The sequence below is a fragment of the Xiphophorus couchianus genome, chromosome 4 (assembly GCF_001444195.1).
Source record: "Xiphophorus couchianus chromosome 4, X_couchianus-1.0, whole genome shotgun sequence".
Classification (NCBI taxonomy): Eukaryota; Metazoa; Chordata; class Actinopteri; order Cyprinodontiformes; family Poeciliidae; genus Xiphophorus; species Xiphophorus couchianus.
The window spans coordinates 3,746,649-3,772,402 of record NC_040231.1 but is presented as its reverse complement, the minus strand read 5'-3'; the positions used below and the strand labels follow the sequence as shown (position 1 = coordinate 3,772,402).

Genomic DNA, 25,754 nt, shown 5'->3' with positions numbered 1-25,754 from the left:
GCCATTGTTTATCTGCTTTTATTGAAATGTGTGGCTATTTTTTCTGCAAATGCTGGATAATAATCTATATAAAAACAAAACTTTATATATCTGTGGGGTATTTTGTGAGATGTGTAAGTGAGAAAGATAAAAATGTTAGTTTAGTTTAACAAATAAAAGACAGAATTTGAATGATTTTAGATCAGAGCCAAACAAACATGGTAAGACTTTAAAAAAAATCTTGATAGTCTGCAAATCATCAGGGAACTGAGCACTAATGAGAGTCCAGTTGCTGTAAGCCGTCAGCGTATGATCGACCCTTCTCTGCTGACACAGATGCTAATATTGATTAGCACTGTCAGCCCGATTGTGGTGAACATCAATATGGAGTTAAAAACGAGCCTCTCAGAGCAGTTAGAGGCACAAAACGTGATCCAGCTGAAGATAAATTTCAGCTTCAGCTTGCTGTTATTCATTTGTCTGTTTGCAAAATTCACATTTTGCACGTTTTTGTACTTCCATTTTGGTTTCAGCTGTTTCTAAAAACCACTGAAGCGCTTGAAAAAGAAAGAAAAAAAAACAACCAGACATTTTTTTGGCATCTGGAAAATGGGCCGTTTCAAAAACCTCCTGCTGCACCGTTACCTAGCAACCCCAGCCACGTCCAGCCGGTTACCTAGCAACCCGAGTTGAGCTCCAGCATGTTTGGTCAGCTAGGCTGTTGACTTACAACAAAACACACAACTTGCTGCATCTTGTTGGTTGTGTAGGAGGCTCTACTGTTGATTTTCAAAGATGTACGGTTATAGAATTGTAAACGTTGAGTTAGACAGCAGCTTATTTGGATTTAAAAAGTGACAAAAGTCCCTAAAACAGCTCATTCTGACTAAAATCTCGTTATCCAAGAATGATTCTGTGTAGAAATTGTAAAGAACATGTTTTGTATAGACCACAGACCAACAACCTGTTCAAGGAAGCATAACAGGTCACATTTAAATGTGCTGACATTTTAAATGACTGGCAGATGGGGATTCACTGCCTTGCCACGATTACGTTCCCCTGTTTCTAGAGCAAAGCTCCTCAACTGTCTCCAGGGGGAAGACAAGAAACTGCCTCAGCGTTGGAGCCATTTCTCTCTCCCCGTTTCAACCTCACAGAGTACAAACCTGATTGATGCTCCTCAGCAACCAAACGAGTGGAAGGAGGAGAGAGAAACCAGGTCCAGGTAACTTTGAGGTTAAAAGTGTCTTAACTTTAAACTCCATTCAATTGTGGACCAAAATTGCAACATTTGTTACATTTTCAGATGGTGTAGTTCGCTTTCACACAGCACTGAGTCAAACCAAAGAAACCTATTTACCTCAGCAACTCCTCATCTTTTACTACTAAGATGTATTTTGCAGTGAAATGAACTTTAAACACTTACTTTCTTTTTTGAATGCAAATTCCTTCTTCACAAATGTCAATAAAATGGAGAGGCGTCAGAGTTTAGGGATTATTGAATTTCTCTTTTGTCCTTGGTAAAAGACCACCAGCTATTTCTCCTGCTAGCACTAGCATGTTTGTTTTGGTTCCATTTACCCAGAATGCCTTGCGCCATCATCTGCTTCCTGCTTTTAGAGTCGTCTCCGGTCCGTTTGCCTTTGGTTCATTTCAACCTAACAAAGGTTCACATTTGACTTCAGTGACGAACAAATCGGACTTTCTAGACAAACGAGCCAGTTTGTTGACATAAATGTGAACATTAAATCCACACTTATTAACTCTGTATGAGTTTACTGACAGATACACAACTCGTATAAAACATTTACTAAATCTAAAAAACGTATTATATTACCGCTGTATAATATTCTGTGTAAATTAAGATGATAATGACCGAGTCAGAAAATACAGCGACTATAACACGATGATTGTACTGATAACATCTGAGAATGAGGAGCAGACAGAGTGAGTCAGGGAAATTGTATAAAGGTAGTCGGCCCAAAACTTGTTCCTCATCAATTCCTGTGCAGCAAAGCTGATTTTATAACCACTACAACATCCAGCTCTCCATTCAGTGCATTGCAATTTATTTTAGTTGGAGGAAACTGCAGACTCTGTTGTATACGGTGTCGTTTGTAAAGTTTCACAGTGAGAAGTTTACTTGGCTTATTTAGCCTGTCGGAGGAAAAAATATGTTCATTTTCATATTTTCACTTTGTCATTCATGCATTTCTAAAAGTCAGAGCTCCAAACTAAATATTTAATTGTTAGTATTCCATATTTAATTTGGAATATTATATATTATTATTATAGTTTGCTAAACAATCAGATTAAATATTTAGTACTTTAACTAAATATTTAGTTCCAAATTAGATGTTTAGTATGGAAAATAAATATTTTTATTTAGTTAGAAACTAAATACTAAGTTAGAAAAATATTTATTTGTGAACTAAATATTTTGCGTGTAAGTTAAATATTTAGCTTCAAATTAAATATTTATTTTAGTTTGAAAATTAAATGTTTAATTTGGAAATTGTATGTTTTGTTGGAAAACAAATATTGAGTTCATAACTAAATATTTAGTTGAAGAACTAAATATTAAATTTAGCTCTAAATTAAATATTTACTTGATAACTAAATATTTAATTTAGTGAATTAAATGTTTAATTTGGAACTCTGATATCTGTGAAATGTCTAACTTGGTGAAAATGTACCTGAAAATGATCCCAGCCATATCTTTTTCCTTACGACAGGCTAAATAAACCAAACTCTTGCTGTTCATATTTTACTGTGTAACTTTACAAACTGTTGCACATGATAGCGCTCTCATTCAGTTTCATCTTGACTCGACGTGCCCTCAGAGGACGGGGCGGCCTCGGCTTCCGCCTTTTCCGCCTCCTTCTTGGAGCTGCGGTTGGGCGTGCCGTTCGGGACGCTCTCTGACGTCTGCAGGGTCTGGAAGTGTTTCCTGGAGCCCAGCAGGGACGGGTTGTTCACCAGCGTGTACAGCAGCTGCCAGCGAGCGCGAATCCTCCGACTGCTGGCCGCCTTGTTGGGTCGGTTCTCCTGGGCTCCTGAAAGCAACAAGGAGGAGCTGATCAGGTCAAAACGTTTTGATATACAGTTAGGATATTTAATTGAAGAGTTTTCATAACTTTATAGACCTTTTCTCTTGCACATTAGTGCAAAATACCTCCTCATTTAGTTCACTGTGCAGATTTAATAGGCAACTATGGTGGAAAAAGGCCAAATTCGCTACAAACACTTGAATAACGACTAAATCCAAAACATAAATCCAACAGAAAGACACTGCAAAAAAATGCTACAATCACAAAAATGCAAACTAAAAACTACAACAACTGCAGCAACCACATTAAAGAGATTGGATTAGCAGAATAAAGATGTAATTTTAATGGAAGAATGTTTTTAAATTACAATAAAGTCGTTTCAATAAGAAAAAAGCTTCTAATTATTGAGATCATTACAAATTCTAACGTCATATAATAAAGTTACATTTCATCTTACGAAGTTTTACTACATAATATAAATTTATTCAAAGTTTTATGTAGTATAACTTCATAAAGTTTTACTTCATAACTTTATGAAGTAAAACTTTAGCTCCAAATTAAATATTTATTTTGTAACTAAATATTTATTTCCCAATTAATCAAAATAATATATGTTTTGTTGTGGAGGAGTTTTTATAAAATTATTACTTCCTTCTTCTGATGGTATGACTTTTATTCTCACTTTGTTTTGATTTTACTGTCAAATGATTGTATTTTCATATTATTACGACTGATTTATTGAAATATTCTAATTACAAAAATAAAAAATCTTAGTTTGACCCTCCAAAGCCTAAATAAACAGAAACTGTAAATAATGTTTGTCGAACAAGATGGCCGCCTTGGCCTTGGTGACGTCACTGAACAACGAAAATCCAAGGAGAGAATCGGTGGGAAAAAATCCAGATTTTCCAAAAATTCGATTAGTCGTTTGTAGGTCAGAATCTTCCTACCTTCTTCTGCATCTCGTGTTTTCTGTCCTCCTCTGCCGACCTCAACCATCACGTCCAGCAGGAGTCCGCAGAACGCCTTCAGCACCGGGTGGGACTGACTCACCTCCACCTTCAGGAACTGGGTGTAGTATCTGTAGGCTGGGTGGCGTCAAAAAAACCTCCAGATTAAAGCTTTAAAAAATCCAAATATTAGAGGGATGTGTTTACCTGGATCGTAGGACTCTGCGGTGCGATGGAGGAGACTGATGTCAATCCGACCGAAGTGGACAATGTTGAACAAGGCCGTTATCACAATTCTCCAAATACCAACAATCAGACCCACAACGACGTTCACCACAAACAGCAGGTAGGTCAGGAGGAAGAGGCTCTCTCTGAAATTTACCAAATCATTTATTTATTATTTTAATTCATTGTGGTATATAGTTTTTTTATTAATTCTCTAAAATCCTGCTGAGAAATTGGTGCTAATTATTTTTGAATGGAGGAAATTCAAAATTAGGTGGCAAAACTTTTGCTGAATTTTTTGCTAAAACTGCAAAATTGTTTTGAAACCTGCTAAGAAAACTGGTACCACATAATTTACTTAATTTCATCTTGTCTTTTTTTAACATCATTACAAAATTAAAGGCTTAATTTCATAAAGTTTATTTAAAAATTCAACACGTTTGCTATGATATGCTGATTATTTCGTCAAGTTTATGAATTGTTTCTAAATCTTTATAATAACTATACATGCATTAAGCAGAACCCAGCAAACAAACCTGTTGTTTAAATCCCTTGTACCAGAATCCTTTTTGACAAAGAAAAACTGAGCAGTCACATGTTGAACCACTGTAACCAGTACGACTGTCACCCAAACCGGCCTGAAAAATCACCAGAATGAAAAAAGTTTATCTTCTGATCCAGTTTAGTTTAAAATGGAAAGATCTTAGTGACGCACACTCACCATGATTTTCCTGCAACTTCAAAAACGATAATGTTACGGCCATAAAAAATAGGGATGATGATTAAAAACACCAGAAATAAGAAGCAGATGAAAAACACAAGGGTCTGGATGGCCATTCCTGCAGACACGACAGAAATTTAAGATCAATTTAAATTTTCAGAAACACAATGCAATATGTCATTTTTATTTTATAAATATTTACAAGGAAGGAATAGAACGATTGCATAAATGCATAGTGGTGAAATATTTTAAATAAGCTGCAGTTGGACGCAGTTGTTAAGGAGTAGAACTAAATTAATTTGCATATGAACCCATTAATAACCTAAATAAATTGTATAAAACTGCTGAACTAAGCAAAGTTAGTTGCTAGCAATGCAGCTGCACTTTGTTTATGTTGAGTAACAGAATACATACATATAAACATGATTTTATTTAATAAATGTGAAATAATTTAATTCATAGTACAGCTATAACTTTAACAGATGCAAGTTAAGGAAGCTAACGTTGCTAGCATCGATGCTAGTAGCGCTAGTCGTTCGTAATGCTAGAAGAGCACAAAAACATTTGTATAAAACCATAGAAGGTAAATAAACAAAGTAAATAAGCCACCATGGATTAAACAAACGATGCATATATTTATATTTTCTACATCAATTTAAGCTTGAGGACGTCGTTTATTATTGCCATGTTGTATTGTTTAAGGTTCAACGGATTATGTGCCAGAATTATGCTTCAATAAGTTCAAATACGTTTCTGTTTTCCTAATTTATTTGACAATATTTAATAATCACCGAGGCAAACGATCGCAGCTTGATATCCGGTTAAACCCATCCAGCAGAAAACTCCACATCTGGACGGACTGATGGTCTTCTGGGTGTTGTAGTTCTTATACGCGTCTCCTTTATACAGCCCTTTCAGGTTCGATCTGAAATTAAGTTAAAGATGAATTAGATTCAGATATGAAACTATGACATGTTATGAGTTGAAAATGCTTCCAAAGAGAAATATTTTTCTACCTGTGAAGAACCATGGACCTCATTAGCATCACGAGACTGACCAAACAAGACAGCGTCATGGCACAGAGGTAGCACACTATTAAAAAGAAAAACAAAACAAAACTCTTTTTTTAAAGACTTACAAGTTTTTTGAAAATACAAAAATATAATAATAATTTTCTCCACCAACCTTCCAGCAACCAGGTGTAGAAAGTCACGATTCTGACGACCTCCATCCTGTCTTCGGACAGAATAATCCCAAATCCCAGCAACAGGAAGGCGATGTTTTCATCTATTCCTGCGCGGACGATGTGTAGAGTTGGAACCACCAGGACAACCAAGAGCAGCGCAGTCTATAAAGAGAAAAACACAAACACTTCCTCATATGTTCACCAACTAAACAGACAGAAAGATTAAATCACAGAGCCGTACGTGATAGATGGCCACACAGGTAACAAAAGACAACACAGCCAGCTTCACTGGGAACTGGAACACTGGAGGCAAAACAGAAAATTATTATTTATACAGGTCAAAGTTTTATGGCTTTAAATAAAATATCTGTATCAGTGTGAATAATCTCACCTTTTTCAGGTAAATAAATGTAATTTTTTGGCACCTCCAGTATTCTCTCCACCAGTGACGGTTTGTCTGTTTCTGAAGAGCTGCTGCACATTATTAACATTTAGTATTTTCACTGCAAAAAACACAGCATCTTACCAAGTGTTTTTGGTCTAGTTTCTAATGCAAATATTACAATATGGAGGACCAACACTGACATAATTAAAAATAAAAGCAGAAATGCATTTATCTCTGTTATTTTGGAGATCAATACCTCTGATCTGTTTTATAGATTCTTTATACAAATGAAAATGTGTGTGTAAGGAAAAGGAGAAACATTTTTTTGTAAGAAGAAAAGAAAAAACAAAAAGCATATATTTCTGCTTTTACTTTTAATTATGTCAGTTTTGGTCCTCCATATATTAGTACACTTCAAATAAGAAAAATTATTTACATGTAATTTTTCAGCAACATATAGGAGCTTGTTTTAAGTAAATAATTACTTTATATTGATGAAAAATTACCAGTTATAAGTGAAATAATCTCCCAGTGAAAGAATTTTTTTTTCAATATTATAAGTTATTATGTTTTGTTCCACTCTCAGATTATTTCACTTAATCAGTATTAAGGAATTATTGTTAATCCTGCTGAAAAGTTACATGTAAGTTAGTTCTTTCTCATTTCAAGTGTACTGAGATGTGAACAGTAGAAACTAGATAAAAAATACGCAAAATGTATTTATCCTACTATTTATTTGTAGCTATTTATTAAAATATATTTTAAGCAGCAAAAACACAAAATCTTTATGAAATAGTGGAACATCACACAGCCAAAAATACTGAACATTTGAACTTGTGTGTTTACTTGAGATGTTTTATTAAACCCATCAAACTAAGTCTCCGTTTTATCTCCACTCACCTAACGGCTGAAGACTTTTTCTTGAGGAGTGACTTAACGTAGTCGGTGTAGTAGCTGCTGTCAAGATCCTACAAGCAAGAACAGTTTGCTGTGATATCAGGTTTTACCCTTCTGATCAATATTTTTACTCTTTTTTTGTATATAGTGGCAATTCCTCCTTCTTACTTTGCAGCAGCAATTATCTAACAGACACGTGTTCAATTTGATGTGGTTTCACACATTTATAGTAAGAAACATTCTGTTTTTCTCATCTTTACAAGAAAAACTTAATTACTAATAAACCTGAATCCTCACCACGTCAGTCTTTGGTCCTTTCACAAACAGCACAGGAAACTGAACACAGAGATACGCCAGACAGGCCAGCTGGGGCAGACTGGCAAGGAGGGCATAGTACTTATAGATCTGCAAAATTAAAAGAAACAAACATATTTCTAACAAATACTCACCACAAATTATTCTCAAGGCTACGGAAAAATATTAAGGCCACTAATTTAAAACAAATCAGAATTTTTTTCTCAGAATTAAGACTTTAATCTTATAAAATAAAAATCAGAATCCTGAAATTAAAGTCAAAATGCTGAGAAAAAAGTCAGAATTTAGAAAAAATGACAGAATTTCTTTTTATTCAGTGGCCCAGGTCATCTTCTGTAGTACGACGACATATTAGGGAAGAAAAATTAAGATGAGTAAAGTTCTGCCAAAAACGTCTGAATTTTTTTTTTTGAAAAAATTGTGAAAAGTTGAAAATTTGCTAGAAAAAAACTCAGGATTTTAAAAATTTATTTTAAGAATTTGTGAGACTAAAACACAGAAACCTCTGAGTTTCAAAAGTTGAAAAAGTTTCTTTTTTAAAACTTTGAAATTTTGATGGGTTTTTTAAAGAAATTTTCTGAGAATAATCTAAAAATGTCCAAGTGTTTTTGCAAAAAGTTACTCTTCCTTTTTTGCTCTATGCACAAAGGCCCCAATATGCCTTTGCAGAACAGAGAGTGACGTTTGATGCAAAATGCACTTTATGTAGTTCTTGTCATAAGTGAAATAATCTGCCAATAGAGCTAGGATTTCTTCATCAATATTGAGGAATTATTATTAAAACAAGCTCTTTTATACTGCTGAAAGTAGGTGTACTAAGATATTTTCACTAAAAGCTAGACCAACAGTAATAGTAATATTTTGTTTTTGCAGTGTATAGCACCCTCCTAAAGAGGAAGGCTGTGTATTATGGGTTGCTTCACCTCTGGCGTCTTTGGACAGTCAAACTTCTGCCATACCAGGACCCCAAAGTGAGTGAAGGACAGCAGCGTCCCAAACACGTAACCCGCGTTGCGCTGCAGCGTGCCGCAGACCAGCAGAGGATAGTACAGGACCGGATAGTAGAAGATGGCAATTATCTTCATGTACTCTGCAAAAGAAATGAGAAAAATGTCATTGAGTTGCGCTTTGTGTGATTTAAATGAGTAAAAGTTTTGTTTCTGTCTGATCCGATGACACCTTTGATGTTTGCTGGAGTGTCTGTGATGAAGGGCAGCGGATCCGGGGCGATCATCAGCATGGCCAGCTTACTGAAGACCAGACCAAACACAGCCATGACCAGGCCCTTCTGCTGGGTCTGGTCCAGGAAGTTGGCTGGACTACAGCAAAAACATGCACAAACTGTTACATAATATTAACATTAAAAACAGATAATTTATTCCATATGTTCTCATATTCACCTGAAAATGCTGGATGACCCTCGTGCGAACCCCTGGCACAGTTTGTTCTTCCGGGTGAGAGCTGCCATGATTAGCATCATCACAAACTAAAGGCAAAGAGGAAAATCTGCCACATTATTGCGATATAAAAACTGTATTTAATTCCACATCATGCGCATGAATAAAGAGATTTATTTGCAAATAAAAATCTGAAAAATATGGCTTTGATAGTTCGTTTGCCTAAAAGGTTCGGGTTTGTTTGGGGAGGTGCAAACCGCTCCAAAAGCAGGAAGTGAGTAAATACAACCAAAACAAACATATCAGCTTAGCGCTAGCATTAGAAATAACTCTTGGTTCTTTATGAAAGACAAAAGAAAAATCCTGCGACCACTAAAATTTGAGGCTGCTACGTTTTTGTTTACATTTTGTGAAGAAGGAAGTTGTGTTCCGTGTCTTTTTCTGAGGTTTTCCTTCCATGGTTCTTGGTGCAGCGCCCCCACAGGCGAGGGGGGGAACTGGGTTTTAAATTAGATTGACCCAAATCGAACCGAGTCTACCGGACTATCAGGACGGAAAACATCCGGCTCGTTGTTCTGTGGGTAAGCAATCTTTTTGCCCATCTTTGAAGACATTTGTTGACCTCTAATGGGTTTTCTTCTGTCCTTTATTGAGTTTCATCCGTTTCCCAGTTGCTGCAAGAGAAACTTCCATGTTTCAGGGCCGGAACCGTGTTTGGTGTTGGGTTTCCTCTATAGCATTTTGTATTTAATGAAATATTTTAATTCTAACCTCATTCAACCAGAACCCCTTCCTCCAAAGGTCTGTGAGATATTTAATGCTTTTATAACCTAATCCTACTTTAAACTTCTCCAAAACCTTCTTCCTGTCTGCTGTGTTTATTGGTCTCCATGATGCTGTTTGCTCGTTATTGTTCTCTCTAACCTCTGAGGCCTTTACTGAGCAGCCAATAGGCAATTTCTGAAAGTAACTGGTTGCGCAAACATTTGTTTTTGTTGTAACAGGGTAAAGGTTGCTTAATACAAAGGTATGCTGTGCTTTTAGACTCTTATTTGTACATAATTTCATATCACTGTTCTTCAACTTCACGATTATGCACTAATTTGTGGTTGTATGACAAATAATGACTCTTGACTGAAAGAGAAAGTTTGCTTTGGAGAAAAAAACCTTTTCAGGCCACAGAGTCTCATTATGTCTGAAGAGTAGAAAAAGTCCTTCTGCAGAAGCTTACATCAATTACAAAGAAAAAACAAGGTCAGGTCTGTAAAACAAAATGTTATCTGACCAAGTTTTTAAATGATTCACTTGTAAACAAATGCAGTCAAAAAACAAGAACCATTATAAACTAAAAGGTTTGACTCACAAAGTTTTACAGCAAAAATGTTATTAAGGCTGAAACGATTAGTCAGATTAATCGTGATCAACTAATTTTTAATCGATGAATTCCTTACAGAACCGTGCAGACTCAAAACAAAAGCCAATTCCTGTAAGAACAAGACACTCATAATAACAATTAAGAGAAAAACTATACAAATATACATATATATATATATATATATATATATATATATACAATTTGAATTTAAGATGGAAAAAAAACTCCTAAAGTTTTATGTTCAAACTGATTTAATAAGTGCTGAAACGATTAATCGGATTAATCACGATCAACTAATTTAATGATTGATTAATTGCTAACAGGAGTATACAGATAAAAAAGAACTAATTGCTGCAAAAACATCATAATCAGACTAGCAATTATGCCAAAATATACAAAAATATATACATGTTGCATTTAAGATGAAAAAAAACTTCTAAAGGTTTAAGTCCAAAATGATGTAACGCTGAAACGATTAATCAGATTAATCGTGATCAACTGATTTTGCCATCCAATTATTCATTGCTTAACCCAAAATAAAACAATAAAATCAGTGCTACACTGTTTTGATGTTGGTTCAAGCTGAAAGGATGAGTTTTTCACATGTTATAAAATATTTTTAGCTGTAGATGCATCCTTTGCTATAAATGATTAAGCTGTCACAAAAACAAAGCTGTTGTTACATTTTAGGCAATAAAATGTTTATTTTCTTCTTTAATTTTTTTAAGAGGATTTCTGATATTGCTTTGCAAAGGCATGAATAAAAAATAGGCAATTTTTAAAATCTGATTAATCAATTAATCATCACAATAATAGATTAATCGATAACTAAAATAATAATAAGTTGAATTTCTAGAAGAGTTAAGCTACATCTCTCTACATCAACTCAAATATCCTAAAACCTACAGCTTTTCATTAATTAGCAGTTTCTGTCCAATTCCCCTTAACTTTGTACAAATGTTGTTTCTTGCATGTACTTACAGATATTGACAGGATGCATATGTGGAAATATTTCTCATCTGCAGTCGGATCACAGGGTAAAATGACTCTGAGAGAAAAAGGTGGTTCACATTATAAACAGCAAATGTCTGAAAATATTAACTGTGCCTGAAAGTTTTCGTCCTCACTCCTTCGGGGGTTTGGTCGGCTCCGGGTTGGAGTACCAGTCGGCGTAGTCGTAGTAGGAATACTGAAAAGGCTCGAACTCCGACTTGCTCTGGTTCATCTCGGCTGTTTGACTGGAAGCAAACAGGCGAAGAATGGAAAACGAAGATTTTCCCCTCAGGAAGAAAATACACTGCTGGTGGTGAAACGTGCCTGAGAAAAGTTTGGCTTGTACAGCCTGACACAGCCCAGTGCCAGTAAGAGCTCGATGCAACAGATTAACAGCAGAAAGAAAGGGAGGGCAAAACAAGAAAGACTTAAATGAACAGAAACAGAGAGAAGAAGAAAAATGATTTTCATTTGTTTTCTTTGTAATACTTCAAATAGCAGTCACTTTAGCTAAATACTGATTATTTGAAAGTACAAAATAACCAATTTTAGCTTTAGGACAAACTTTTCTAGTTGCAAAAATACAATAAAACTATTTGTCACTTTTCAAATAAACTAATATTTTTATAATTTATCATAAAACTTTCATCCAATGAGCTGAAAACTAAAATAATTCAGTTTATTACAGTTGAAGCCATATATTTACATCCATTAAATCTTTCTAAACTCGTATTGTTTTGGGTTGGTTGGGATTACAAAGAACATATTTATAGACAAATGTTTTTTTTTTATCTTAAATGCAAAATGTAATTTTTTCCCCCAGTTATGGCTTATTTACTGCTCTAAATATGTTGTTGTTTTCAGCAAATTACCTTTTTTCCAACTGTATACTCCAGTTAACGATTAATTGATTACTGAAGTAACTGACCATTATTTTAACAATTGATTCATCAAGATTGATCACAAATAATAATTTCAGCTCTATTTATGTGCGAATATTATATTTTAAACATATTGTAAAAGATGATATTGTTGCTTTAAAACCTCTTGTGGATGATTTCTGCTTGTGTTTAAGGGCAGTATCTCAAATACACTAAAGACAGCTCCAGAAACTACAGCGCAGGGCATTCTGGGTAAACACAACCACAACAAACGCGCTAGCCTAGCGCTAGCGGGAGAAATGACTCGTTGTCTTTCACCAAAGACAAAAGAAAAATCCTACAACCGCTAAAATCTGACGCCACTCCGTTCGTGTTTACATTTCCTGAAGATGAACGTTTTTGCTCAGTTTCTTCTTCAGCGGTTTTCCTGTCGTTACCTTCAGTGATTCTTGGTGCAGTGCCCCCAGAGGCGAGAAGGGGGATAACTGTGTCCTGATAGGAATGCCCTAACATCTGCCAGTAATTTCAGAGATAAATAGATCATTTAAACTGATTGCATGTATATCGATGAATAAATGAAAGAATGTGCTTGATTTGATTCCATTTATTTTATACATTTGTGAAATGCAATATTATTATTACTCATTCCTTAGTTTGTTTTCATCTTGAAACACCAGATTGAGTGATTTCTTGTCTGGATGGTATTGTTATGCCATGCAGATTTTTCTGCAACTCGGCAGCAAAATATATTTGCTTATTGCCTGTTGCTTAAGAAACTAATCCTATAATAAGGTGAAAACCCCTTATTAAACAAAGGGAGGCTTTGTCTGAGTCAAGCTGAGGAAAGGTCAAAATTAGAGCACTGACACGTGAGGAACGGCTTTTCTCCTGTTAGACTAAGACTTTCTGGAAAAAAGACAGACTCTGAAAGGAGTTACACATCAAAATCACACAATCACACCAAGTAATTTTACTCTAGTTTCAAGTGTCAATATCTTAGTACACTTTAAATAATACATAAATACCTTACAAGTAGTTTTTCAGCAAGATATAGGAGCTTGTTTGAGGTAAACAATTCCTTCAAATCGCAGAAAACGTTTTTGTTCCACTGGCAGAATATTTCACCTATAAAATGACATTTTTCCCATGTTGTAAATGAAATAATCTGCCAGGCAAGCTGATATGTTTTTCCATCAATATTAAGGAATTATTGACTAAAACCAAGCTCAGTATCTTTCTGAAAAGTTACTTAAAAGTTAGTTTTTTTCTTATTTCAAGACATTACCTCTGGTAATTAGTTTTTGTCTTTTTGCAGTGTAAAGTTAGAGAAGTTATCTGGGAGATTTTGGTACTTTAAAACAAACCTTTAAAAAAGAGTTTTATGTCCCAGACTCAGTGCATGAGCTCATTCATGTGACCAATCAGTTTTTAATCACCTGCTCTGGGATTTCTAATAAAAAAAAAAAAAAGCTGCAGTTTATCCACTGGAAGCAACTTCCTGTCCTGAATTAGATTTTAATTACATCCTTGGACTGATAAACTGCAAATTTTCCATTTCTGCTTTTGAGTTTCAGATTCCAGCTCTTAGCTCTGAATTTGGAGATGAAAACATGTTTGTTCTCATATCTGAATGTTTCATTCTGTTTAAAGAAGAAGAAGGAAAAGTGAGTGGCGGTTCTTATCAAGCTGACATTTAGCTGAAGTACGTCAGCCGTCACTTCAGTCGCCGTCTGGAGTCAAATCTTATTTGAAGCAGGAATCATTTGTAACCAGGCTGTTTCTGCAAGACATGATATGAAATTAAATTTTACTCTTTTCAAGTTTCAACTACTGTAAACCTCAGTGAAAAAGATTCTCGTTCATTTTAAAGGCAACGTATGTAAAACCACAAATATGTAGATATTTATCCATGCATGTATTTTTAAAATTATTTTATTGATTTTAAAGTTTTTTTTCTCCGAAGAGTTTTTGCGACACTAGGCAGACAGGAAAGTGGGCGAGGAAGACATGCTTTAAAGGTCGCCGGGACCGGGAGTCGAACCCACGACGTTGAGGACTAAGGCTAAACGTGGGGCGTGCTAACCCCCTGCACCACAGCACGCCCCCGTTGATTTTAAAGTTGTTACAATTTAGATTAATGGAAGAAATTCAGACCGTTTTTGTCACATGTAGGCTACTTTCAAATTTACAAATGAATTAACCTTCCAACATGTGTCACCATGAGACCATGTTGGAATACACTGCAAAAACACAAAATATTGCCTAATATTTTTTTGTCTTTTACTGTAAATATCTTAGTACACTTCAAATAAGGCAAAACTAACTTACAGGTAAATTTTCAGCAAGATAGGGTTAGCTTGTTTCAAGTCAATAATGAAACAAGAAAAAAAAAAGTATTAGCAGATTATTTCACTTGTAACATGTGAAAAATGCAGTGTATGGTGGGGTATCTGTGGTACTGTGGGTCATTTTTCTCTTCCAAAGCCCTCAATATGTATGCATCACATTAAAACCTGGTGTTAGAAACACAAAATGGATTATCACCGGGTCTCTGAAGACAATAAAGAACCAAAACACAATGTCAAAGCAAAAGAAAAGAGATCAGAGAAGTTAATGTTTAACGAAAAAGTTGGGAATGTTTTGGATGTAATTGTCCAATAAGTTAGAGATGCAGTAACTTTCAGTCTGATTATTGTTAGTAAGACATGGAAAATGACTTCTGCTTCTTCTCTAAATGTCTGTCATCCATAATGAACTCTTAAAATAGGCGAACAGAACTTATTATCCTAAACAAGATGCCGGTGAGGTCCAGGAATATACTGCAGTAAATCAGAAAGGACGTCAATCTGATTGTATCTCCCCTCGTTAGAAAGAGATAAAGCAACGGTTCAGGGTGTTCACGCATCCTTAAGAAGTCTTAAATTCATGTATCTAACATTGAGGCCTTCAAATGTCTTAAATTATCTTTTTAAGTAGTGAGAATGTGTTGGTTAATCATAGGTCTTAAATTTTTTCTTGACAGGACTATTTAATGTTGTATATTCTATGGGTTTTTTTCTTGCTGGACTTTTCCTTCAGCAGAACAGTTAATAATATGTATCCTTCCAATGACTATTTGAACTGGCATTTTATTTTGAAACCAACTGTTATTTTTACTGCAATGATGGTGCTGAAATAGATCTATTATTCTTTCATTAAGTAATCTGATGCGTTTTTGCAAGATGTTTTTAAATGGTTATAACCAAGTATTTCTTAGCTGGGACAATTCTGTCAGAAAGACATTATTTTTGGTCTTTATGCAAAAAAATAAACTACCTTTTGGTTAACTCTGTTACTAATCCTTGTAAAATCATACACAAATCCATTAAAAATATCTTAAGTTTTGTGTTTTTCTTATTGTGATTCCGTGCTATGTAAAAGCTATTAAAGTAATGATGAACCCTAATGCTAAGCGACTTCTCAACATTATTCAACAACATAATGTAGCAGTTTTGTAGCCCGAAGTCATCCCGTTTTCAGTGTTTTTAAAATTTATTTTCTCCTTTCTTTTTAGTTTATTGTCCTTTCTGCTCGTGTTTAATTTCATATTTATATTTGAATAAATATTTGGATTACTGCCTTGTTGTTCATACAAATCTGTCAATAATAATACTAACAATAAAGTTAAAAGTTACACTAAAAAAAGAGTCGAGACAGTTGAAGTAAAAATCCGTCTCGAGTTTAGGAACAAAGGTGGTTAGCTAGCTACTAACTAGCAAAGAATCTAGCTACGTAGCTAGCACCTAGCTTTACTGCGTCATGTGTAACTGCAAATTTATCGCCAGTTAGCGGGACGAAGTTTGTACAATTCTGTGGCAATGTAGGTCTTAAATTATAGTCACAATGTTCTTAAAAGTATTTAATTTGAGATGGCGGAAACTGTGCTGTAATTTATCCTTTTCTTCTCGAGGTTTTATTTTATCCAGACAGCAGAGGGCGCTGTTGCTTAGCGTCTTTGAATAACTCACTTTTAATTCGCCATAATGTGGATGGAGTGACGAAGTAAAGGACCAAACTTAGAGGGTTTTTTCACTTTATCAACACACAAAAAACACAAACACGGGATTCCCATTAGTGACAAAAGATATAAACAGTTAATCTATGAACAAACGATAAAAGATCTGGGTCACATTTTCAGAAAAACAAGGTTTTTTCAGAAACAAATCAGCATCTAAATATGATACAAACTGACAGAGGATGAGCTGCATTTTTATCATCCAGAACGACCCAATATGGAAGCAATTAGCCAACAATAAAAGGACATTTACAAAAAAATAAACAGCATGCATAATTATTAAATATTTATACAGAATGAAAAAAAAGCAAATGTTGAGTCCAGTTAGGGAGAAATTAGATGACTCCATGAGTTCGATTAGTTTTTGAACATGTCGCACAGGAGTTTCTCCATGGGAGTGTTTCCGATTGTTCTGTGGAAAAACAGCAGCTCTATCCGCTCCGAGTTCACGAAACGCAGCGAGGGAAGGAGGAGAAGCAGCTTTCCGAACCTGAACAGTCAACAAATCATAAAAAAAAATCAGCATCAGAGGGAAACACAAACCAAATCATAATAAAATACCAACAACCACATCACAAAACCTCTAAAATCATTATTTTATTTCATGTTAATTATATACTGAAGTCACTTTTATTCATGTTATTTTTATTATTCATATGTTCACTATTTATTTATATGTATTTATTTTATAAATTTTTTTTTTCTTTATTTAATATTTTACTTTATTTAGACTTTGTGATTATTTGACATTATATAGTTCTTTATCTTTTTTTTCTTTAATTTCTTACATTTTTAGTTTTGTAGTAAATAAATTGTTTGGTTGTTGGTTTAGGATAGATTTGCTGTTAAAGGACACTAAATTTAACATCCACCTCTTTTGTATTTTTGAAAAGCTGTAAAAGAAAGAAAAACGTACCACAAAACTGTTTACCACACTAATTACATAGAATACAGTGATGTGCACTGTTTAATGTATGACATAAAGTCCACAATTCAGGCTACAGAACATTAAAATGACAAATACAAAACGAAGTTCTTTTGTGTTTTGGCGCCATCTAGTGGCCATAACGTGTAAAAACCTAAATTAGTGTAAACTATTATTAGTATTTTGTTGAAAATATCAAAACATATTGGGTTTTGGGCTTTTCTGATTTAAAAAATGTGCTTTTATATGTATAGATCTTATATTTTTGGTTGCTATTGTTAAAAAGCGATATATTTTAGAGCTACATACAGGACCGAAACAGTTAATTATGATTAATCGATTATAGAAATAATTGTTAACTAATTTTGGAATAGATTAGGCCTTAACTGGAGTATACAGGCTGTTTGCTAAAAGAACAGCATACGAAGAGCAGCAATTAAGCCAAAACCCTGCAAAAATATATATATTTCTTACATTTAAGATAAAAAAACATTTAAATGTAGAGGTTCTCTAAATATCTTGTACACAGAACTTTTCAAATGCCAGTTTTTTAACATAAGAAACTCCTATAAAACACTTTCTTCTTTCACTTATTAATCAGTTAATTAAATAATCAACAGATCAGTGCTACACTGTATTGATGTCGAGTCAAGCAGAAAGCACTGATCTTTTCTCATGTTGATGTTAGAAATATTTTTATGGTGCAGATGCATCTTCTACCACAAATGATCAAGCATTCATTAAACTTTAGGTAATAAAATGTTTATTTTCTTATTTAAAAAGGAATTGAATTATTATTTGTGTTTTTAGAATCTATTTCAAAAAATGGTTAAACGTAAAGTCGCAGAATGTGACCAGGTTTTATTAATCAATTAATTGTCAGAATGGTAGATTAATCAATGACTGAAATAATCATTGCAGCTATACATTTAAATCAGAACAGTGAGGATTTTACCTGGCTGGTTGGGTCGGGTAATGTGAGCGGATGTGTTGTCCCAACATGACTTGGGACTGGTCCTGGAGGTTCTCCACCTGTTCTGGATCCTTTAAACCTCGAGTCTCTGTTTGCAAAGTTAAACCACGTTATTAAATCATTAAAGTTTCACCCAGCTCTTCGTCTGAAAGGCTGATTTGGTTTGACGCTGACCTGGCTTGAACAGCACGATGGCCTTGAGGCAGGCGAACTCTGTGGGGTCGACAGCGAGGGCCTTGAAGCGGCTGAAGGCCTCCTGCAGGAGGCGCAGGTCCAGGGTGGTGTAGCTGGCTTTGCCCTGCATGCCAGGGCAAAGGTCAGGCAGGGAGAGCAGCGGGCAGCTCTCCAGAGGGAGAGACCACTGGATGGCGCAGAGCAGAAACAGCTCGCTCCACGCCTCCTCCAGCAGGATCACCTGAGTGATAAAAACAGGAAGAAAATCTTTAAAATGATCACTTATTAATTATTTTAAGCAGATTAGTTAGTATTGTGTGGAAACTGAAGCTTCCATTGTTGTTCTATTTGAATTAATATAAACTAATTAGTTCCAAAAGGTTCAAAATTTTCATTAAAAACAGAAAAAACCAACTGGATTATTGTAGGGCTGAAACGATTAATCGGGTTAATCGTGATTAATTGATTAATGAGATAATAGTCAACTAATTTAGTAATAGAATAATTGTTTACTGGAGAATATAGACTAAAAAAGGCAATTTTGTTGATAGAACACAGTCAAAACTGTACAAAAATAAATACATTTCATTGCATTTTAGGCAAGAAAATATATATTTTCATATTCTAAAGAGAAATTGAATTGTTTGTTAATTTTCATATTTCATTGTATTTATGATATATTATTTAAAAAAAGCTTAAGTGGTAAAAAGACAAACCTGGAGGATGTGCAAAATTTATATCCAATTAATTAATTAATTGTAAAATTGATAGATTAATCAATTAATAAAGTATTCGATAGTTGCAGCCCTAAATTATTCTTTAAAAATATTTTATTCCCTATTTGCAAAACATGTATTGATCAAATTAATACATAATAGATATTAAAATATAAATATGTTGAAAATAAATGTTTTTATATAAATTAAATAATATTAGTTTCATTAGTATTTTAAATATAGTCATATGCTAATAAGAATGTTTTTCTATAATTTAATAAAAAATAATAATTTAAATAGTATTTGGAATATAGTCATAAATTAGGCTTATGTATGCATTTATTTTCATTGGATGTTTTATTGCAATACAGTACAAATTTTATATACATATATTTTTTGACAATATTGGTCTTTGTGTGATGTTCTGCCCTATAAAAATTACAATAAATTGAATATTTTAAGTAGATTTTTTTCCCCGTCTGCCTGAGAAACTTTAATTTATTTACAGTTTATGCTGCAAAGTCCGGCTTTTAAAACCTTCTACGTGAATCTCACCTGGTCTCTGAAGGGAAGGTTGGAGAAAACCGGCAGGTTCTTGGCCCATTTCACCGACATGAAGAGCAGCCTGGCCGAGGTCTCGTAGACGTTTTCGGAGCTGGACGGGTACAGAGCCATGTGGTACTCCGAGGACGCCCTCTCCGGCTCGTTGCTCGTCACGTCAATGTTTTCATCAACTGAAAACAAAAAGATGAGCTTTAGACAGAAAACCGGATTTATTTGGCTCATCCAAATAAACCAATCGCCTTTTGATTAATTGTTCACTAATGGTTTATTAGATTGAAATTAGTTTCAATTGATTAACTAATAAGGTAGGCTTGGCCCTTATTTTAGTGGTGTAGTTTGGCCTCCATCCAGCACACGGCGCTGCTGGTCATCCGGAGCCGTTTGAAAGAGAAACAAAGATGGCGCATGGCGCGTTTCTTAAAAGGGAATCGGTCCAAAGTGTCCATTGTGGGATGAAAACTGCTTTTTTTACGCCGGTATGTTCTGAAGTATAAACACTTGACAAGCTCCTTAAATTTTCATCTTAATATCGTTTCATTCAGCCGAGCAACATGACGGTGCAATGATGACGGTCATCATATGACTTTTCTGTCATACGATGACAGAAAAGTGGATCAGATAAAATATTTTTTTAACATGTTCTAGGGAAAACAAAACATGACGCCGAATAAGCACGGTTGATTTTGAGTTCACTCTGACTTTAATAAGGTGCGAAAACCACAGTTTCTATTTATCCACTCAGGACTGCAACTCACGATTATTCTGAGGATTAATCGGTTGAAAAATTGTCACATTCTGCATATTTTTCATTTAACCACTTCAGCCTTTTTGTACAATATCAGGAATACATTAAAAGATAAAAATAGACATTTTAGTTCCTTAAAATTCAATACCAGCATTCATTTAGTAACTGTAGAATATATATTTACAAAGAAGTTTTTTTTAATTTTAGTATAGATTTGGCTGAATTATGGATAAGACTGTGTTGTTCTTCAGTAAAATGCCTTTTATGAGAGTGCATAAAGTTAATCGATCACTAAATTAGTTGACAATTATTTCAATAATCGGTAAATCACAACTACTGCATTAAAAGGTGCAAGTAAATAATGTAATTCCTTTTTAAAATAAGAAAATAAACATTTTGCAATATTAATTGCCCAAATTGGGATACAAATAAAATGAATCTGAATCTGAATTTTGCTGCCTAAAATGAAGTAATTTATCATTCCTTCAGTGAGTTTGAACTGGATGAGTTTGAGCTGGAAACATTTAGAAAAGGGAGTTTTTATCTTAAATGCACATTTTGTACAGTTTTGGCTTAATTACTGCTCTGAATCTGATTTTAAGCAAATGGTCTTTTTAAAAAATCTGTATACTCCATTTAACGATTAATCGATTGCTAAATTAGTTGACGATTATTTGAATAATCGATTCCTGGCAAGTAATTGTTTCAGATCTAATTCAGTTGGTATTTGATGCAGTATGAAAAATTTTAGACTTTCATGTTACAGAGAAACAGTCAGCCTTCTTGACGAGAGAAAACTCAGGTTTTTAAGAAAATTGTCAATCATTATTGGATCGATAAGATTGCTTAACGTTAGATTAGACTGACTGAGTATTAAAGTAAAGAAGGATTTTTTCAGTAATATTACAGTAACGTGTTTCTCTTTGTCAGTATTTCTGCCGGGAACAGTTTCCTCCTCACCGTCCTCGGGCTCCAACTTGGCGCAGGTCTCGGCCGTCATGAGGCTGGCCATGAAGCGGTGGTTGTTCTGGGGGCTGATGCAGCGCGGCGGCGCCACAGAGGAGCTGATGGACATGGAGGAGGTGATGTGGGGCCACGTGATGACAGAGCCGCTGGAGGCCGAGGAGGAGGAGGAAGAGGAGGACAAAGAGGAGGAGGCGGGCTCCCGTGTGGTGGCCAGGTGCTCCTTCTCAGGGTCGACGTCGATGGAGTCCAGACGGACCTGAGCGGTGCTGCGAGGCTGCCGCTCGTTCTGCACGGCTGCAGGTCAGAATCCGGTTACTTTAGGAGAAACTAAAGTTGTCTCACCTTTATTAAAGCTTATGGGGACGTACCATCCTTATTCATGCCCGCCTGCAGACACTTCTTTAGCCGACACGCCTGGCACTGGTTCCGATGGGCTTTGTCAACGGGACACATCCCAGTACCGGCCTGGCACCTGTTGACCCAGTCAGGCTTTTAAAAGGGAGGCAATGGTTTTTCATCCCCCCACTATGTTCATCACTTATTAATAAACAGCTTTAAAGGGGGGGAAGAGGACTAGGGCCACTGAAAAAAAAAAGAATCAGACTTTAATCTAAGAATTCTGACATTAGAATTCTTTAGAATTCTGAATTCTGACTTTAAAATTCAAAAGAATTCTAAATTCTAAAGTCAGAATTCTGAGTTTAAAGTCGTTTTTCCAGTGGCCCTAATCTTTTTCTGTAGAAAGTGATATTTCTACTCAGTTAAAATCAATAAGACCAGAAAGACTTTAGATTTAATATTTCTTTAGTTATTTTTATGTAGAAAAACAGTAGCATCAATTAAGGTCAAATGACAAATCCAACATCTTCTTATATTTACTGTAAAGACTTTAAACTGCTCCAAATTCAAAACAAATGTTTATAAGCCAGACAAATAAAAGTTCAGTATGTTATTTACAGATGTTCATATTTTAAGTTATTAAAAGATTAATAATAAAAAAAAAATAGTAAAGGCCCCTCTGCCCGCCCTGTGGGGGTGCCACTGAGGAATCAATGGAAAGTCTAAAGAATTTATATTTAAGACGATGATAAATCCACAATTTATAAATTAATGTAAAAATTAAACCATTTCACAATATTTTCTGTGAAGTACATTGAAAATGAGAATGTTTTTCTCATTTGTTTAAGTTGTTTTTCAACTTAAAATAAATAAAAACAACTGTAGTTGTACTAATTGAAGTTTCAGGAATAAAATTAAATGTATTTTTATTTTTAAAATTGACTGAAAATACACAAAGGTTGACTTTAATTAGATTAAAGCAACTTTCAGGTTTTTCTAATTAAACTTTTTAACAACATGTTGAAAGTTTTCTGAATTTTATAAATTTTCTGTAACCTGTTACACATTTAGTGCGACTTTATGAGTTTTCTGCTGTAAAATTGTGAATCTGATACGACTTGTTGGATAATTTGCCTTATTTTCCCAGCATTCACCAGCTGTATTTCACAGAAACCGTTTCTGATCCGTCCTTGCCTGTAGATGAGCCTCCTCCTCACGCTGCGCTTGAAGAAGCCGCTGCAGCCGTTGCAGGCGTAGATGCCGTAATGTTTGCCGCTGCTGGTGTCGCCGCACACTTTGCACAGCAGCGCCGGACTCAGAGCTTTTCCTGGAGCTGGACTCTTGGCTGCGAGTCAAAAAGAAAACACACAAAGCCACCGGTTCGTTATGGTGCCATTCATCCGCAGGCTGGGTATTGTTTCACACACGAGCCTACTATCTGTACCAACAGCTAGATAAAAACTTTGTGTGTGTCATCTATCATCTATCAGAAATTGAAGAATATTTTCTCCTTTTTTTTTGCAATAATCTTTCTCCAGGCTTCTCTGTACCTTTAGTAATTGTTCAAATATATAATTTTCATAAGTTAATGTTTGATGCAAATGAAAGAGTTGAATTTTTATAAAAACAAAATGGCAGATCAACAACTGCTAATACAAATAAAATTGAATTTGCCTAAGAAGCTCATCTTTACTGTAACACCTTTGCTTTGAGTATTTGAATTATTATTAATAAACCTGGAAGATAATGATTAATTTAGTTTTGTTTTAGATGTGGATTTTTTTTGCATGACAACAATATAAACTTGTGTTTATTTTCAATATTTCCTCCAAAGGGAAAATCCCAAAGAGATAATAAATAAAGTTGTTACCTGTCTGTCTATAGTTTCAGTATTTTATTCAAGCTGCAGCAAGGCCAAGCTCAATATTTTAACTGCAAAAAGTTTTTATTTTTCCTGACAGATAAACAACTGAAAAAATAGAAATAGAAGAAAAATAGAACAATTAAATCTTTTTTTTTTTTTTCTCCGAAGAGTTTTTGCAGCGCTAGTGGCTCGTATTTTTTGTACAGTAGGCAGACAGGAAGGAGAGGGGGGAAGACATGCGGTAAAGGTCGTCGGGACCGGGAGTCGAACCCGCGACGTCCGCGTCGAGGACTAAGGTCTCCAAACGTGGGGCGTGCTAACCCCCTGCGCCACCACAGCACGCCCCACAATTAAATCTTTTAACATTAACTTAAAAACTTCCAAAGCTTATTTAGACATGTTTTGATTAATATATATATATATATATTTACTATGAATAAATTCATTATAATAATTTTTTTGGTGTATTAAAGATGTGGAATAAACACTTAAATGTAGGATAAACATGCAATTTTTCATTTTATTAGATGCAATAAAAAACAAAATCTTACACAAAAAACACAGAAGTGAGTGGAGATAAAACTGGGACTTAATTTGATGGGTTTAATGAAACATAATAAGAAAGCACAAAGTTCAAATGTTCAGTATTTCCTTATCCTAATATCTTGTTGTATATAAAATTCTAACTCAGAGACGTCAGAAGTATTGATGCTGAGATAAAGTTGCGGCTATTTACTAAAATAGCCACAACGCTGCAAAAACACAAAATCTTACAGAGTATTTTTGGTCTAATTTCTTGCGCAAGTATCTTAATAATAAGATAAAATTAACTTACAGGTGACTTTTGAACTTATATGAACTTATTTTAAGTGAATAATTCCTGACTATAAATGAAAATGTGCAAGTTATTTTCATCTAGCACATAATGAAAATAGTATGCTAGATGAAATAATCTGCCACATTATAACTTATAATATGGGGAAAATATTTTGTTCCGCTGGATTATTTCACTTATAACTAAAACTTTTTCATCAATATTAAGGCATTTTTGACTTAGAACAAGTTCCTACATCTTGCTGAAAAGTTATTTATAAGTTAGTTTTGCCTTATTTCAAGGGTTCTAAAATATTTGCAGTACAAACTAAATAAAAAATACTTGGTAATATTTAGTTTTTGCTGCTGACTTCTGGCCTTCGTACCTCCTCTGCTGTCCTCCGTCCCGCCGCTGCCTGAAGATTCAGCTGGAGAAGCTGAAGGCATCATGGGGATCTTCGTCAGGTGATCCTCCATAATTAATCACCAATAAAGAAGTTTTTCTCTCTTTTTTTACTTTAAGATATAAAAATGAAGACTTCCTAAATTTCTGGGCCTTGTTTAAAGCAGTGTGGAGTCAGAGGATTGTGAGTGGCTCCTTGTTGAGCATCAACAGGTCCGTGTGTCCTCCCTGCTGGGAACGCCGCCGCCGTCTGCGTGTCCGCCTCGGCAGCAGGTCCTCAAAAGGGACCCGAGGGGTGGAGGGGTGGAGGATTAAGCCCCAAGCGCTGTGTAAGCAGCATGCCTATTTGTCATCCTCTTAATCTTTACTGTTCATCTACTGGATCAATCAGTCACATTGGCAGAACGATGGTGCCGCTCAGACATGGATCTTTCTGAGGATTCCTGAAGCTGCAGGAGTTGTAACTTTAGACCAGCTCTCCTCGTGTCCTCATCAGTCAACGCTTCGCTGCTCTGTCTGTTATCGACCAGGACGATCACATGAGATTATTAAACATACCTGCCTCTTCAATTTGTCCCAGATTCCAGCTGCTGTATATTTGATCTGTGTGATTGCTTCCCGTTCATGAAGACCCCCAGTGTTTGCAGAGGAGCTGCCTATTAACTCACGTTTCCTCCACTTTTTCCCCTTCGACCTGGTCACAGAGGTAATAATGAAGTTCATTAACAGGCAGAGCCGGCCCAAAGCAGATGCAGGTTCACCAGCTGCTTAGAGCGCCGACACCACCAGGGGCCCCCAACAACACCAAGCTAACATGTTAAAATATACAGTATATAGATATTTGAAATGGCGTTGAATAATGTT

At 35.1% G+C, this 25,754-nt stretch overlaps 2 protein-coding genes across 3 annotated transcripts; both read right to left on the bottom strand.

The window, feature by feature from the left end:
* Positions 1 to 2,548: 2,548 nt before the first annotated feature.
* LOC114143651 (receptor for retinol uptake stra6-like) lies at positions 2,549 to 11,994 on the bottom strand. Of its 2 annotated transcripts, none has more exons than XM_028015890.1 (17): positions 11,608 to 11,994; positions 11,462 to 11,528; positions 9,109 to 9,194; positions 8,888 to 9,027; positions 8,632 to 8,798; positions 7,691 to 7,798; positions 7,397 to 7,464; positions 6,503 to 6,585; positions 6,353 to 6,414; positions 6,111 to 6,273; positions 5,942 to 6,017; positions 5,717 to 5,850; positions 4,926 to 5,043; positions 4,741 to 4,842; positions 4,187 to 4,350; positions 3,980 to 4,117; positions 2,549 to 3,035 (listed from the first exon to the last, which is right to left on the bottom strand). In XM_028015890.1, exons 1-17 carry the CDS (start codon positions 11,703 to 11,705, stop codon positions 2,788 to 2,790), a joined length of 2,022 nt encoding a protein of 673 aa, XP_027871691.1. In that variant the 5' UTR covers positions 11,706 to 11,994; the 3' UTR covers positions 2,549 to 2,787. The 2 variants fall into 2 exon arrangements, with proteins under 2 accessions (XP_027871691.1, XP_027871692.1); XM_028015891.1 differs by having other exon boundaries at positions 6,503 to 6,582.
* Positions 11,995 to 16,352: 4,358 nt separating this feature from the next.
* On the bottom strand, positions 16,353 to 25,754 carry LOC114142589 (photoreceptor-specific nuclear receptor-like). Its single transcript, XM_028013930.1, has 8 exons — positions 24,874 to 25,754; positions 23,005 to 23,155; positions 21,840 to 21,943; positions 21,466 to 21,765; positions 19,752 to 19,930; positions 18,481 to 18,721; positions 18,289 to 18,394; positions 16,353 to 16,898 (listed from the first exon to the last, which is right to left on the bottom strand). Exons 1-8 carry the CDS (start codon positions 24,962 to 24,964, stop codon positions 16,766 to 16,768), a joined length of 1,305 nt encoding a protein of 434 aa, XP_027869731.1. The 5' UTR covers positions 24,965 to 25,754; the 3' UTR covers positions 16,353 to 16,765.